The 13,917-nt window shown below is 41.7% G+C and overlaps 2 protein-coding genes across 6 annotated transcripts in view; one reads left to right on the forward strand and one right to left on the reverse strand.

Annotated features, from left to right (window-relative positions):
• Nucleotides 1-13,917, forward strand: part of slc4a7 (solute carrier family 4 member 7) — a 92,169-nt gene that overhangs the window by 68,222 nt on the left and 10,030 nt on the right. For all 5 annotated transcript variants that reach the window (XR_005129592.1, XM_037534124.1, XM_037534123.1 and 2 more), the window contains 9 exons: nucleotides 5,686-5,931; nucleotides 6,183-6,288; nucleotides 6,756-6,917; nucleotides 7,009-7,122; nucleotides 8,101-8,262; nucleotides 9,288-9,539; nucleotides 10,688-10,756; nucleotides 11,790-11,963; nucleotides 13,119-13,250. Coding sequence is in view for 4 of the 5 variants with exons in the window: in XM_037534124.1 (XP_037390021.1) it covers nucleotides 5,686-5,931; nucleotides 6,183-6,288; nucleotides 6,756-6,917; nucleotides 7,009-7,122; nucleotides 8,101-8,262; nucleotides 9,288-9,539; nucleotides 10,688-10,756; nucleotides 11,790-11,963; nucleotides 13,119-13,250 (1,417 nt within the window). In the remaining variant the exon portion in view is untranslated. The remainder of the gene's footprint in view (nucleotides 1-5,685; nucleotides 5,932-6,182; nucleotides 6,289-6,755; nucleotides 6,918-7,008; nucleotides 7,123-8,100; nucleotides 8,263-9,287; nucleotides 9,540-10,687; nucleotides 10,757-11,789; nucleotides 11,964-13,118; nucleotides 13,251-13,917) is intronic.
• LOC108431057 (complement C1q-like protein 2) lies at nucleotides 358-5,055 on the reverse strand. The gene is made up of 4 exons (XM_017703949.2): nucleotides 4,710-5,055; nucleotides 4,505-4,576; nucleotides 3,100-3,228; nucleotides 358-1,741 (listed from the first exon to the last, which is right to left on the reverse strand). The coding sequence occupies exons 1-4, from the start codon at nucleotides 4,834-4,836 to the stop codon at nucleotides 1,461-1,463; spliced, it is 609 nt and encodes a 202-aa protein (XP_017559438.2). The 5' UTR covers nucleotides 4,837-5,055; the 3' UTR covers nucleotides 358-1,460.

Below are 13,917 nucleotides of genomic sequence, written 5' to 3' on the forward strand. Positions count from 1 at the left end.
AATACTCATTTGATTTTAATTGTTAATTAAATAATAATAAATAAATTCCAGCTGCTCTTTACACTGTTTGAACGTTTCAGATAAACCAACAGGATTCTCCTCTGAGCTCTTATGTTTTTTATGGTTTTATGAACCAAAAACAGTCATAAATGACCATTTTCCAGCTTTTCTTTATCTTTTACAGTCAAACAGGCTATTTCTGTTCTTCTTCTTCTTCTTTCGGCTGCTTCCTTAAGGGGTCGCCACAGCGGATCATCTGCCTCCATCTTGCCCTATCTCTCCTCCTCTACTTTCACACCAACCATCTCCATGTCCACCTTCACTACATTCAAACAGGCTATTTCTGTTACTGTGCCTTTAAGACTGGTATATGGAAACGAATCAGTGTGAGTGGGCGGGGCTAAACTGCTGTAGGCTACCTAGGTAAATGAGTTGGTTCTCATGACATCACAGAAAAAATGAATTAAAAACAAGCTGTGCTTGCAGTTTAGCTCCTGTATATGGACTGTCTGTACTGAGGAGTTCGAACATTTAGCGTATTGTTTACATGCTATGCTAAACTCTTTTATTAAAGAAAATGGGGAAAAATAGTTTTTTTATCATGGAGAATCTTGGTTTTGAAGAATGCAGCATGCTGTACGTAACCAGGATAAACCTACATTTTATGTTTTTTTTTTTTTCCTGATTCCATCACAGATTTGATTGTTTTGCTGCTGTGTGAAACCACTCGCATCCCCCAATCTCATGTCCATCATATCCCATGTTACACAGCTTTTAATGTGCATTATGTTCTAACGTAATACACAGATTTCCATTACAACTTGTATTATCAGCATAATAATTTAAATTAAAAGTAACACCTTTAAATATTAGTATGAATTTTGCCTATCCCAGCAGTCATCGGGCGGGAGGCAGGATACACCCTGAACAGGTCGCCAGTCCATCGCAGGGCAGACAGACAGACACAGTTCTGAAATTCATATTAAATTTTAAAGATTTTACTTTTAATTTAAATTATTATGCTGATAATATTATGTGTAATGTAGATATTTGTATTAGGTTACAACATAGTGCAATTAAAAGCATTTTCACCAGCGCTGTCAGACTTTAGACCCCACTGTTTATGCAGCAGTGTTTGTATTTTGACTGTTTAAAGGCCTCATAAGAAGGAGAAACTATATGTAGGACAGATTGTATCAGGTTTTGCTTTGCAGGGTGAGAAGGTGGAGACTTTCTGAAACACTGTTCATTTTCTCCATAGAGATTCTAACCGGCGTTATTAATAAGGGCCTGATGGGTCCTCGCAGGCCTGTATGTGTGTTTTCGGGGAGAATGTTCACATGAATGACACATCTGGATCTGTAAAGGCAGAAAGATCAGATCTGAACATGAACTTAGAGCTGTTTAATGAGCTGATGGATCAGGAGAGCATGGACTCCACATCCCAGAATTCATTGGGGTCACATGGTGTAGAGCAGGAAGCCACTGAAGGTGCTGTGGTGGCTGGCGTTGTCCCACAGGTGTGAGTTCGGCAACAGCTGCATGTAGAGCTCGTCTCCCTGCTCTAACAGCAGGGCGGCGCCGTTGGATGCAGTGTCGCTGCCTGGTCCGGCCGGCGGCTCGTGCACCGTCAGCTGGACTTCGCCGTTCTTATACAGCACCGCGCTCATCAGGCCTTCGGTGGGCGCTGTGGCGGTGTAGCGGATAAAATACACACCCCGCACCGGGGCTTTAAACACACCTACAGCACAGGAGAACACTTTCTACATCAGAACCACAAGAACAGCAAATAAGCTGTATAATGCTATTTTGACACAATTCAGATTAACGACACAAAACAATGAGTAAGCAAGGCCACATAATCGTGATAAACTGGACAAAATAATGTGACTAATTGCAGTTAACCACAAATAAATGTGAATAATTGAGATTAACACCACAAAATGGTGAGTATTTTCTGTTAACTGCACAGAATAGTGTTATATATTGTGAGTAACTACACTTAATAATGCGACTAATGATGAGTCATTATTATTGGTTGGTGTGTGTGGTCACTGTCTGTGTCAGTGATACTTGTCTCTGTGTGGTCTGTGTGTGTCAGTGATATGTCTGTGTGTGGTCACTGTGTGTGTCCGTGATATCTGTCCCTGTGTGTGTCAGTGACACTTGTCTCTGTGTCGTCAGTGTGTGTCAGTAATGCCTGTTTTTGTGTGGTCAGGGTGGGTGTGTGTGTGTGTGTGTGTGTGTAAGTGATGTGTGGTCGGTGTGTGTGTCAGTAATACCTGTCTGTGTGGTCGGTGTGTGTCAGTGATGCCTGTCTCTGTGTGATCGGTGTGTGTGTCAGTAATACCTGTCTCTGTGTGGTCGGTGTGTGTCAGTGATGCCTGTCTCTGTGTGGTCGGTGTGTGTCAGTGATGCCTGTCTCTGTGTGATCGGTGTGTGTCTCAGTAATACCTGTCTCTGTGTGATTGGTGTGTGTGTGTCTCAGTAATACCTGTCTCTGTGTGATTGGTGTGTGTGTGTGTCAGTAATACCTGTCTCTGTGTGATCGATGTGTGTGTCAGTAATACCTGTCTCTGTGTGGTCGGTGTGTGTCAGTGATGCCTGTCTCTGTGTGGTCGGTGTGTGTCAGTGATGCCTGTCTCTGTGTGGTCGGTGTGTGTCAGTGATGCCTGTCTCTGTGTGGTCGGTGTGTGTCTCAGTAATACCTGTCTCTGTGTGATCGATGTGTGTGTCAGTAATACCTGTCTCTGTGTGGTCGGTGTGTGTCAGTGATGCCTGTCTCTGTGTGGTCGGTGTGTGTCTCAGTAATGCCTGTCTCTGTGTGGTCGGTGTGTGTCTCAGTAATACCTGTCTCTGTGTGGTCGGTGTGTGTCAGTGATATCTGTCTCTGTGGTCATTGTGTGTCAGTGATGCGTGTCTCTGGCCTTTGTGTGTGGTCAGTGTGTGTGAACAGTTTGTGTCGCTGCTACCTGTCTCTGGGTTGTGTGTGTGGTCAGTGCATGTCAGTGATACCTGTCTCTGGGCTGTGTGTGTGGTCAGTGTATGTCAATGATACCTGTCTCTGGGCTGTGTGTGAGGTCTGTGTGTCAGTGATACCTGTCTCTGGACTGTAGGCGTTGCCGACGTTGGTCAGGACATCTTTATAGATGAGTTTTTGGTGTGAGTTTTTGGTGGAGACGAGTCCGTTGCTGCCTAGAGACACAGCAAACGCCACTTTAGGAGCCTCTAAACACACAGACAGCAGATTAGAACGTCACATTCTACAGTAAACAGCATTAAACACACAGCACACTGTGCTGAGTCACAGGCCCCACATAGAAACTTCATCATACAGAAGCTGTGAAATAACATATTAAAAACACTCCAGTTCTGTCAAATGCTTTGATGTTCTCAGACTATAAAGTGATTGTTTTCATGCACAGTTTCTAATGTCACATTAGTTTGAGTTCTTCTTTTGTGAAACAGGTATATTGTGTTCTTATCTGGGCCTTATAAGCACCTTAACTCAAGACTGATCCTTTATTACTCTGTTACAAATGAAGCACATCTCTCACTTTAGTGTGTGTTTATCAATATCGTCTCATTTACTTTATAAATATATTAATCAAAGTTGGTTTGACTGTTCCCTTTTTTCAACTTTGATGAATATGTTTATGAAGACACATGTACAAACCTGCTGTATAAAACTTTCCTACGGTATAGAAATTTGTGCAGTCCACTTCAGTGCATGAAATCAAGCATGAGCCTGTCAGCACCTTATTTTACATATCATTTACATGAAGCACACCCTAATGTAAATGCATGTTTTGGTAGGGAGCCAATAAACTGGCATTCAGCAGCTCATGAGCCAATAGCTGAGCTCGTAGGTAGAGTTTGAGGTCAATGAGTAAGTGTACTGTTCCCCTTTAGTGTTGAAATTATTAATAAAATAAGAAATAAAAAATAAACTGAACATCTTAGTGTTTTAAGATGGTGGAATGATGTGATTTAGTGTAAAATATCGTATTTCAACGTATCATTGCCGTGTACAACACTAGGTGTGTTGTTTACTTTGTGGGCAGAGTCAATAATATAAAACAAAAGCACAGTATAAAATGTCTTTGCAAATATTCCATATTCTAATTAATGTGCATGTAAAATGAACACATCCACTTTGTGCTGCACAAATAATTAGCGTTATTGTTGCTGATAGTAGTTTGGGTTAATTAACCTCAAATCAGGTGTTTTTTCAGGTTGTTAAATATTTACTCTCTAATGTACCAGACATGAGGTTGATCATACAGATACGGCGAAGACTAAACTGATCAGTAATAAAACTGTCAGTGTGACTGATCAGATTGTATTTAGCTTTGATGAATTAGAGACAGTGAGAGTTTAAACTGAGCTTAAATTTGGTGCAGAAACAGGGTTTAGTTTTCATAATAGTAGTTTATTTGCTTTCAGTTCAAAGTGGATTTGTGAGCCTCTTCTAGCTCAGACTGTATGAACAGTGCACACTGACCTCTCTGAGCCTTCAGCTGCTGTTCTGCACAATCCAGTCTGCTTCTCAGAGCGGTCAGCTCCATAGCCTGCTCTGTGAACACATGCACAAACACAGAGGACATTTAATGCACCATTTAAGGTGAAACATGAAATTAAACTGGTGAACAGGAATCAACTTCAGTAATATCGTTCCAAGTTGGCTTCTTTTGTGAGATATCGGTTACCTTGAGTGATGTTCCGGAGCTGCTGTAGTTCATTGTGGATCTCTTCCAGGCCAGCAGGGGGTGCTGTGTGAGCGTCAGCAGACACCAGCAGCACCAGCAGCACACATACACTCTGCAAATCCATCATTCTACTCCGCTCACACACATTGAGCGTAGATGGTCATCAGCACTGAGCTTATATAAACAACACCCCCTACCAACCCCTACATAACCACGCCCCCCCCCTTAAGACAGGTCAAACATCAACAGATCGACTTTGTTCCCCTGCAGACTCAAACTGACACAACTGTATTACGTAATCAATCACTTTACCCATTGCATTATAGAGAATATAACATTTCTGGGTAGACTGGCCCTTTAACCTGATGAGTGAACCTTCAAAGAGACCATATCCGACATTTTTCTTTAATATTATATATCTCTGCTGTAGGCTGAATGGGCGGGGCAAAGCGATTGAATAGGCAGGGTTTAATGGCTGTAGGCTGAATGGGTGGGGCTACATAGTTGAATGGGCGGGGATTAATGGGCTGTAGGCTGAATGTGCAGGTCTACACTTGAGTGGGTGGGGCTAAACTGTTGAATAGGCGGGGTTAAACAGCTGTAGGCTGAATGGGAAGGGCTACACTGCTGTAGGCTGAGTGGGTGGGGCTAAACTGTGGGCTGAGTGGGTGGAGCTAAACTGTGGGCTGAGTGGGTGGAGCTATACAGTAGACTGAATGGGGGGTGCTTAACTGTGGACTGAATGGGTGGGGCTAAACTATGGGCTTAATGGGTGGGGCTAAACTGTGGACTGAATGGGTGGGTCCAAACCGGAATGAATGGGCGGAGCTAAACTGTGGAGCGAATGGGTGGAGCTAAACTCCAATAGTCATCATTTCTTTCGTATATACTCGCACACATACGTATATGGGTAAACAGGGACATGTTACATGAGTCTGACTCTGAGTCTTGATTAGACAGTGTGTTTGTCCTGCAGAGATTATGGCCTGTCCTACCTCCCTCTACGCACCAGTATCGGACTGTGGACGGCCCTGCTCTGCGTGGTGCTGGTCGCCACGGATGCAAGTTCTCTGGTGTGCTACATCACACGCTTTACGGAGGAGGCCTTTGCCGCCTTGATCTGCATCATCTTCATCTACGAGGCCTTGGAGAAGCTCTTCCACCTGGGGGAGATGTTCCCCATCAACATGCACAACCAGCTGGACAACCTCACCTTCTACACGTCAGCACTGTCCTCTCACCGCACACAGTCACATTAATGCCACAGAACAGACAGATGGCCCCAGATGTAGCTGATCAGATGCGTTTGATGTCTGAAGTTTGCTTCTGTAGTTTTAGTTCTGGAGCTACGAGGCTCATGTAGCCAGTACTGTAGTCTGTTATTAAGCTCTGTAAACAATAATAACAATATTAATAATCTAATTATTTAAGGAAAACCTTTGTGCTCAGTGTGTTGTTTTCTCTGTGTCTCAGGTGCCAGTGTGCTCCACCTGCCAACGCCACACCTGAGCTCATACACGGGTGGAATCAGACCGGCTTCATTCCGGAATCCATAAACTGGAGCCAATTGAACGTCACTGTAAGTGTGTGAACTACAGTCTGTCAGAGTGGCTGTGTGCATCATAAGAACATTATAGCACATTTGTTTTTCACAATTAACACAATTTTTTACTTGACTAAGTTGTCATATGCGACATAACTACTTAGCAATTATTTTGTTGTTGTTGTTGTTGTTGTTGTTGTTGTTGTTGTTGTTATTATTTTATGTAAATGCATTCTGATTACCTTCTCAGTGTTGTACCAGTCCAATCTGAAACACTCCTTTAAATATCAGTGTTAGTGGGCAGGGCTAAACTGCTGTACTAGATAGTACAAGTTTTATGTTGTTTATTAACAGTGTCAAATGCTTTAATTTCAGTGAATGGAGGACAGTTTGGGTATAATATGGGCTTTTTAATGCTGTGAGCACTGTTACTGTAGATGCTCTGTTTTTGTGAATAATATAACCTGTTCTCTCTCTCTCTCTCTTTCTTTGGCGGAGTACAGATGTGCCATAAGCTGCGTGGTGTGTTCGAGGGTCCGGCGTGTTCCAAGGACGGACCCTTCATCCCTGATGTTCTCTTCTGGTCCGTTATTCTCTTCTTCACCACCTTCTTCCTCTCCTCCTTCCTCAAACAGTTTAAGACCAAGCGCTACTTCCCCACCCGGGTCAGTAAACCCACCAGTCACCCCCCCAAACACACACACTGTCCCCTGACTTCTAACCGATCCCTCTCTCTCTTTCTGTCTCTCTCTGCAGGTTCGCTCCACCATCAGCGACTTTGCGGTCTTTCTCACCATCATGATCATGGTGGTGGTGGATTATCTTGTGGGGATTCCATCCCCCAAACTCAACGTCCCAGACACATTTGAGGTAGGGCCTCAGTGTGAGGACGTGTCCGTTCTGCTGGTCAGATCTGCAAACCTGTTTATTTTCGTCAGTTTGGACTCTTGACCCCCAAAATCTGTGTTTGCTCTGAATTTCTGATAAAGCAGGACATCAATAGTGCTGATCTCAGCAGGAGCATCAGCTTGTACCCGTTCGGTGTGGCACTCCAAACGATTCGGTTTGATTACGATTTCTTAGGAAACGATTCACTCTGTTATGAATTGCAGTAAAATTTATACCCCATGTGTCAAACACAAGGCCTGTGGGTTTGTCAGGCTCGTGACACAGTCCCATACGGCCCAGAATGATTTTAATTTTCTCTTCTTATTAGCCTGTTTCACCCTGAGATGGGCTACAGTCCCCATCATGCACTGCAACATAGTGTGTGCTCTGAACCCTAACAATGATCTGTGGGCCAGCAGCTACACAAAAAGAAAAGATGCCTGGTGTCCAGATCAAGCACATAGGAAGTTATGGCCCTTTTAGTGGTTGAGTTTGACACCCTGGTTTAGACAGTAAAATGCACACCTTTTCATAGATTGTTTTTGGGTTTAAATTAGCCAGAGGGTCAGAGCCAGTTTCACTTTGGCCAAAGAAGGGAGCATATTTTACTGAATGTTATTAGAATTGATTATAATCAGTTCTCACAAAATCTATTTAGATCCCCTCATTTAGATCCCTTCGTCAGAATTGGGGATGTCCTGAGTCAGTTTAGTTAGACACATATTTTAAAAGACATTTACATTTTGACAGTTAAACCACATCACTGACCTGTATGATGTTTTGTAAAGATTATGATCAAATCTGATTGAACTCCCTGGTGACCTGTGAGTCCTGTGCATTATTTAGATTCTGCCCTTGCCCCTGTTGGTCAGTCTCGCTTTTGCCTTGTGACACTGTCTGTTGTTTATCGTTTGTGCTGCTCTGACCAATGTGTAATGTCATTGTGTCTGTGCTCCTCAGCCCACCTCTAAAGACCGCGGCTGGTTGATGTCCCCTCTGGGCAATAACCCCACATGGACGCTGTTTGCTGCAGCTATTCCTGCTCTGCTCTGCACCATCCTCATCTTCATGGACCAGCAGATCACCGCCGTCATCATCAACCGCAAAGAGCACAAACTCAAGGTCACAAACTCAGATCTCAGATCTTTATTCAGTAAGAGAAACCCAGGGACACAGGGTCATAATAAACAGATCAATACCGAACAGAACATTCCTGCAGCCCAGACAGACAGACATATAATAACCTACGCTATTTTGTGTGATTTTGTAGGTTATTATGCTGGGATATGTGGGTTATTATTTGGGATTTTATGGGTTATTCTGTGTGATTAATGCTATTCTGTGGGATTATATGATATTCCGTGGAATTATATGGTTTATTCTATAGGATTATGTGATTATCTATGGGATATTGTATTCTGTGGTTTTATATGGTTTATTCTGGGGGATTATATGGTTTATTCTGTGGGATTATGATATTTTGTGGAATTATGTGTGTTATTCTGTGGGACTATATGTTCTACTGTGTAGGATTATGTGTGTTATTCTGTAGGATTATATGGTATACTCTGTAGGATAATGTATTTTGTAGGATTATGTGTGTAATTCTGTGGGACTATATGGTCTACTGTGTAGTATTATGAGTTATTCTGTAGGATTATATTGTCTACTCTGTAGGATTATATGTGTTGTTCTGTGGGATTATATGGTCTACTCTGTAGGATTATATGTGTTATTCTGTGGGATTGTATGGTCTACTCTGTAGGATTATGTGTGTTATTCTGTGGAATTACATGTGTTATGCTGGGTAAAATTATTTGTGTTATTCTGTGGGATTATATGATCTATTCTGTAGGAGTATATGTGTTATTCTGTGGGATATATGGTCTACTCTGTAGGATTGTGTTATACTGTGGGATTATATGGGCTACTCTGTAGGATTATATGTGTTATTCTGTAGGATTATATGGTCTACTCTGTAAAATTGTGTTCTGCTGTGGGATTATATGGTCTATTCTGTTGGATTATATGTGCTATTCTGTGGGATTATATGTGTTATGCTGTGTAATATTACTTGTTTTATTCTGTTGGATTATACGATCTATTCTGTAGGATTATATGTGTTATTCTGTGGGATTGTGTAACAGAAAGGCTGTGGGTATCACCTGGACCTGCTGGTGGTGGCGGTGATGCTGGGCGTCTGCTCTTTGATGGGTCTGCCATGGTTTGTGGCTGCGACCGTTCTCTCCATCTCCCACGTCAACAGCCTGAAGGTGGAATCAGAATGCTCCGCCCCTGGAGAGCAGCCCAAATTCCTTGGCATCCGTGAGCAGCGTGTCACCGGATTCATGATCTTTGTCCTCATGGGCCTGTCGGTCTTCATGACCTCTGTACTCAAGGTCAGACACTCACATACGCGTACTCAATATCATCACCATCATCATCATTACTGTCGAAGGAAAAGCTCAAATCTCTGAAACAGTAAGGAGCTTTTAATGAAATGAATAAATAACTTAATGACACTGCTGGTCTATAATGAACCGTTAATGCAGCGTAAAGAGTAGGTGGAGCTCAAAAATCCCACAATGAGCTGCCTCACACTTCAAAATTCTAGTTTTGTTTTAGTTTGTTTTTGGTATGTTTTGATTTTATTCCAAATGTTTAAGTATATTTTATTGTTATTTTTATTATTTTATTTTAAAGGTTTAAAGTAAACCTTTGAATGAAACAGTGAATGAAAGTCAGAAGGGGTCTGTTAGCATAGCGTAAACGTCCTTTAATAGGTTGTTTGCAGTCACATGATTCTGATGGTGTGTGAAATCCTGATGAAGTGCAGGATGGAGAGATGGAGGTGAAAGGCTAGTTCTGACAATACCACCAGAGAAAAGATATAAGCAGAAAGTCACAGTGTACGTTGGACGTGGTCCTTCTGTTCTGCAGAGCGACTGAAAGGCTCTCCTGCTATCGAGGCGGCAGATATGAGCAGTTCTGGACATCCTTCTGCTCAAGAACACAACTTTACCAGGTTGAACTGGCGTCTGGTTCGAATTTTCCCATTTCGCCTTAAACGGTGCAGGAGTTGTTATTATAATACCTTAATTTTAAGTGCTGTGCCATGGAGCAGGTGGGAAACCAGCTTCCTGCAGGTGGGAGCAGGTCAAAGGAGAAACATGAGAAACATCTCCTCACACATGAGAAATCCTGCAAATTTATGAACAGCCTAAATAAAGTTGAACAATCACTAAATCATATATAAACAATATAAATGATAACAATAAAACAGTTAAAAGGAATGAAATCGTTCTAAAGAGCTGTGAAGCAGCTGATCAACAACAGATTCTTGCAGCTCACAGAGACGGAGTCTTCAGTCTGATGACCACAGCTGACAAGCAAATCAGCAAAACTTACCACTCTGTGGTTTAATTCCTGCTCTGTGTTTAAATGATGAATAAATGGCATTTGCTGAAGTTACTGACAGTGAGCCTGATGACCATGACTGACGTTGTATACAGACAGCCTGTTTAACTCTGTGGTGTTGTGTCCTCAGTTCATCCCCATGCCGGTGCTGTATGGAGTTTTCCTCTACATGGGTGTCTCCTCTCTCAAAGGGATTCAGGTAAACACTAATTACACTAGTTGTTTAGTTAATTACCTTCATTTACCTTCAGCGTGCTCAGGTTTGACTCAACACTGTTTCTCTGTTTAATTCACCGTTTAAAAATAAGAGCAAACAATGAAGCTGCTGAGTTCTGGTTTAACAGCACAGACACCTGTTAGAGTGCTGAGCTGAATCAGGTGTGTTAGAGCAAGTGAGGACCTGCAGGACCGGAGTCGGACTCTCTTCATATACAGCATGATGACTTAATCACATTCAGATCATAATAAATGCTAATTAACTAATAGTAAACTAATAAATCTCCTCTCCTCTCAGGCTCTGATGTGATTTGAGCTTGAACGTTTACAGTCTGCGCTTTGCACAGTTTCTCCACCTGTTTCTATGAGTAACTATGAGTAAAAAATAATTCATATGAAAGAATAATGTGTTTTTATTGTTGCTGGTAATAACAGTGACTATGTTGAGCAGAGATTTTAAAATATTTTTTTATTAGCTGTTCTTTTTTTATAACTCTTACACACTTAAATATGATGGCTCTTCAAGGGTTCGTTTAGTAAAGAAAATAGTTCTATTCAGAACCATAAATGCTCAAAAGAATGCTTTGCATGACTGAAAGGTTCTTTGCATCATGAAATGGTTCTTCAGGCTGATGGACAGTGTGCTGTACATGGTTCTGTGTGTTTCTTCTGTTGTAACAAGCTTGACATCATAACAATAGAAGAACCCTTTCTGGTGCTACATAGAACCCCTACAGCACATTCTCTGTCAATGTAAAGAACCCTTTAGTCATGCAAGTGTCCATGGTTTTATATAGAGCCATTTTCCTCACTAAAGAAGCTGTGAAGAACCATCATTTTGTATTTTTGTGTACATTTCACTATTTTTATTAATGTGTTCTGTTGTAAATGTTCTCTGTTTCTAGTAATTTATAACAGATTTATTAATATTAAACAATCCTCAGTCTTTTTTCTGATGTGTCTGGTCAGCTGCTGTATAAATCAGTAACAATAATATTGTTCTGATCTCTTTGCAGTTCTTCGACCGGATAAAGCTGTTCGGGATGCCAGCGAAGCACCAGCCGGACCTGATCTATCTGCGCTATGTGCCTCTGTGGAAGGTTCATGTATTCACCATTGTTCAACTGACCTGCCTCGTCCTGCTGTGGGTCATCAAAGTGTCGTCTGCTGCTGTGATCTTTCCCATGATGGTAATCAGGCCATGCCTGCTGTAATTAAAGCTGCACTGTGTAAGTTTTTTGTTGTTAAAACTGAATGAAGTGTCATTACTGAGTGAGGAGAATATAAACAGGCTAAAATATGTTGAGTGTAAGCTGCTGTGAGTCGCCACAGATTTTTCGGGCTCATATGATTTCAAAATCAGCATACTGATGAAGATGTCATGACAGTAGTAGATGATTCACTCACGTTCTCAGAGATGCTTCTTCACCAAGTTTTTCTCTCAGTCGTGAGAAAATATAGCACTTGTAAGCGAATATAAGACCCCTATATGACAAAGAAACATAATCTAGCTCTTGTAAATGTATGTTCATTTGTAACCAGTTGTATGTTCTATGCTTTGTCCTAACAAAAAATTTATAATTCATGAGCCTCTCTTTTGGCTCAGCACTCAAGAGGTGAAGATATTGAGTAGTTAGACTGGCCTGCTGGGCTTGTGAACGTAGATCTTTGATAAAATTATTCTGATTTAAATGACCTGAATCTCTATCAAATATTATTTTGATACATTTACATCACAGTTGTCAGATTCATCCACTTGGAAAAGGGGGCCAAAGCACAACCCACGCTACGCAGTGTTCAACATGTTGTGTGCAGTTACACGTTTTCACCAAAGAGGTCTCCAAATCCCCACATCTTACACAGTGCAGCTTTAAAATGATTGTTTTTCAGTTTTTTGCATAGTTTGAAAATGCCTGTTGTCCTTTACACTGTGTGTAAACTACATGATGAATAGATTGAAAGAAACTGCCTAAAATTACTTGGAAATAAGTCTGTTTCCATTGACTTACATTAAAAATAAAGTATGTCTTTCCTTCTCTTGTAAAGTTATTTTGGAGATACAAGGTTTTCTCCAAAACTCTTCAACAGTGGTGTATGTGTGTGTATGTATGTATGTATACACACACACACACACACACACACACACACACACACACACATACCCACACCTAGTAATTTAAAAATTAAGTGAGAGCCTGGAGTCAAAACAGGAAGACATAAGACATGCACGTGAAATGAAATGTGGTGCTGTTGTATTTCCTAGAAACTTCCTTCAGGGCTCCCCTGACACAGTGAAGTGTTTGTTTAATGGTTCTGCATTGGTTCTCTGTGTTCCTCTGTTCTAGGTTTTGGCTCTGGTGTTCGTGCGGAAGCTTCTGGACTTCTGCTTTACGACGCGTGAGCTGAGCTGGCTGGATGATCTAATGCCAGAGAGTAAGAAGAAGAAGGAGGATGATAAGAAGAAGAAGGAGAAGGAGGTGTGTGCAGGGTGACCTTTAACACCACCTGCCCACCCTGTTCCTCAGTGCAGTAACAGAGCTGGTTCATTGTGGACTTTGGATTATTTATCAGTTAACAGTTCAGCAGCAATGCATCTGTAATGTGTACGGTTGACTCTGCTGATGTTGATCATGTACTTTAAACATACAGGAGCTGCTGCTGACCTCAGTTCGCTTTACTGATCAGTAACTCAGTTTGCACCATTGATAATGAGCCACAGGATACAATAAACTTGGAGTTTTAAAGTGATTGTGTAGACTTATTAATACACTAGAAATTGAATAGATATAAACCACAGCCTGAATCAGGAATCGCTGTGATAATTCAAATGGACTAATATATCGTCACTTACAAAGAAAAACATGCATCTCCATTTTTGTCGATTTTTATTTTTCTGCGTCATTTGAAAACGCCAGTTCTCCATTTGCCAACTGTGTTTGCATACTGTGGAGTTAGACCTCCGCATTTAACCCATCCATGCAGTGAAACACCCACATGCATGCACACTAGTGAACACACACTAGGGGGCAGTGAGCACACTTGCCCAGAGCAGTGGGCAGCCCTAGGCTGAGTCTCCCCTCACTGTCACATGCAGGATCTTCTATATTTCATCAGATTTTTGCGGTTTTTGTGGATGATTTATTC

Source organism: Pygocentrus nattereri, chromosome 24 (assembly GCF_015220715.1).
Source record: "Pygocentrus nattereri isolate fPygNat1 chromosome 24, fPygNat1.pri, whole genome shotgun sequence".
NCBI lineage: Eukaryota > Metazoa > Chordata > Actinopteri > Characiformes > Serrasalmidae > Pygocentrus > Pygocentrus nattereri.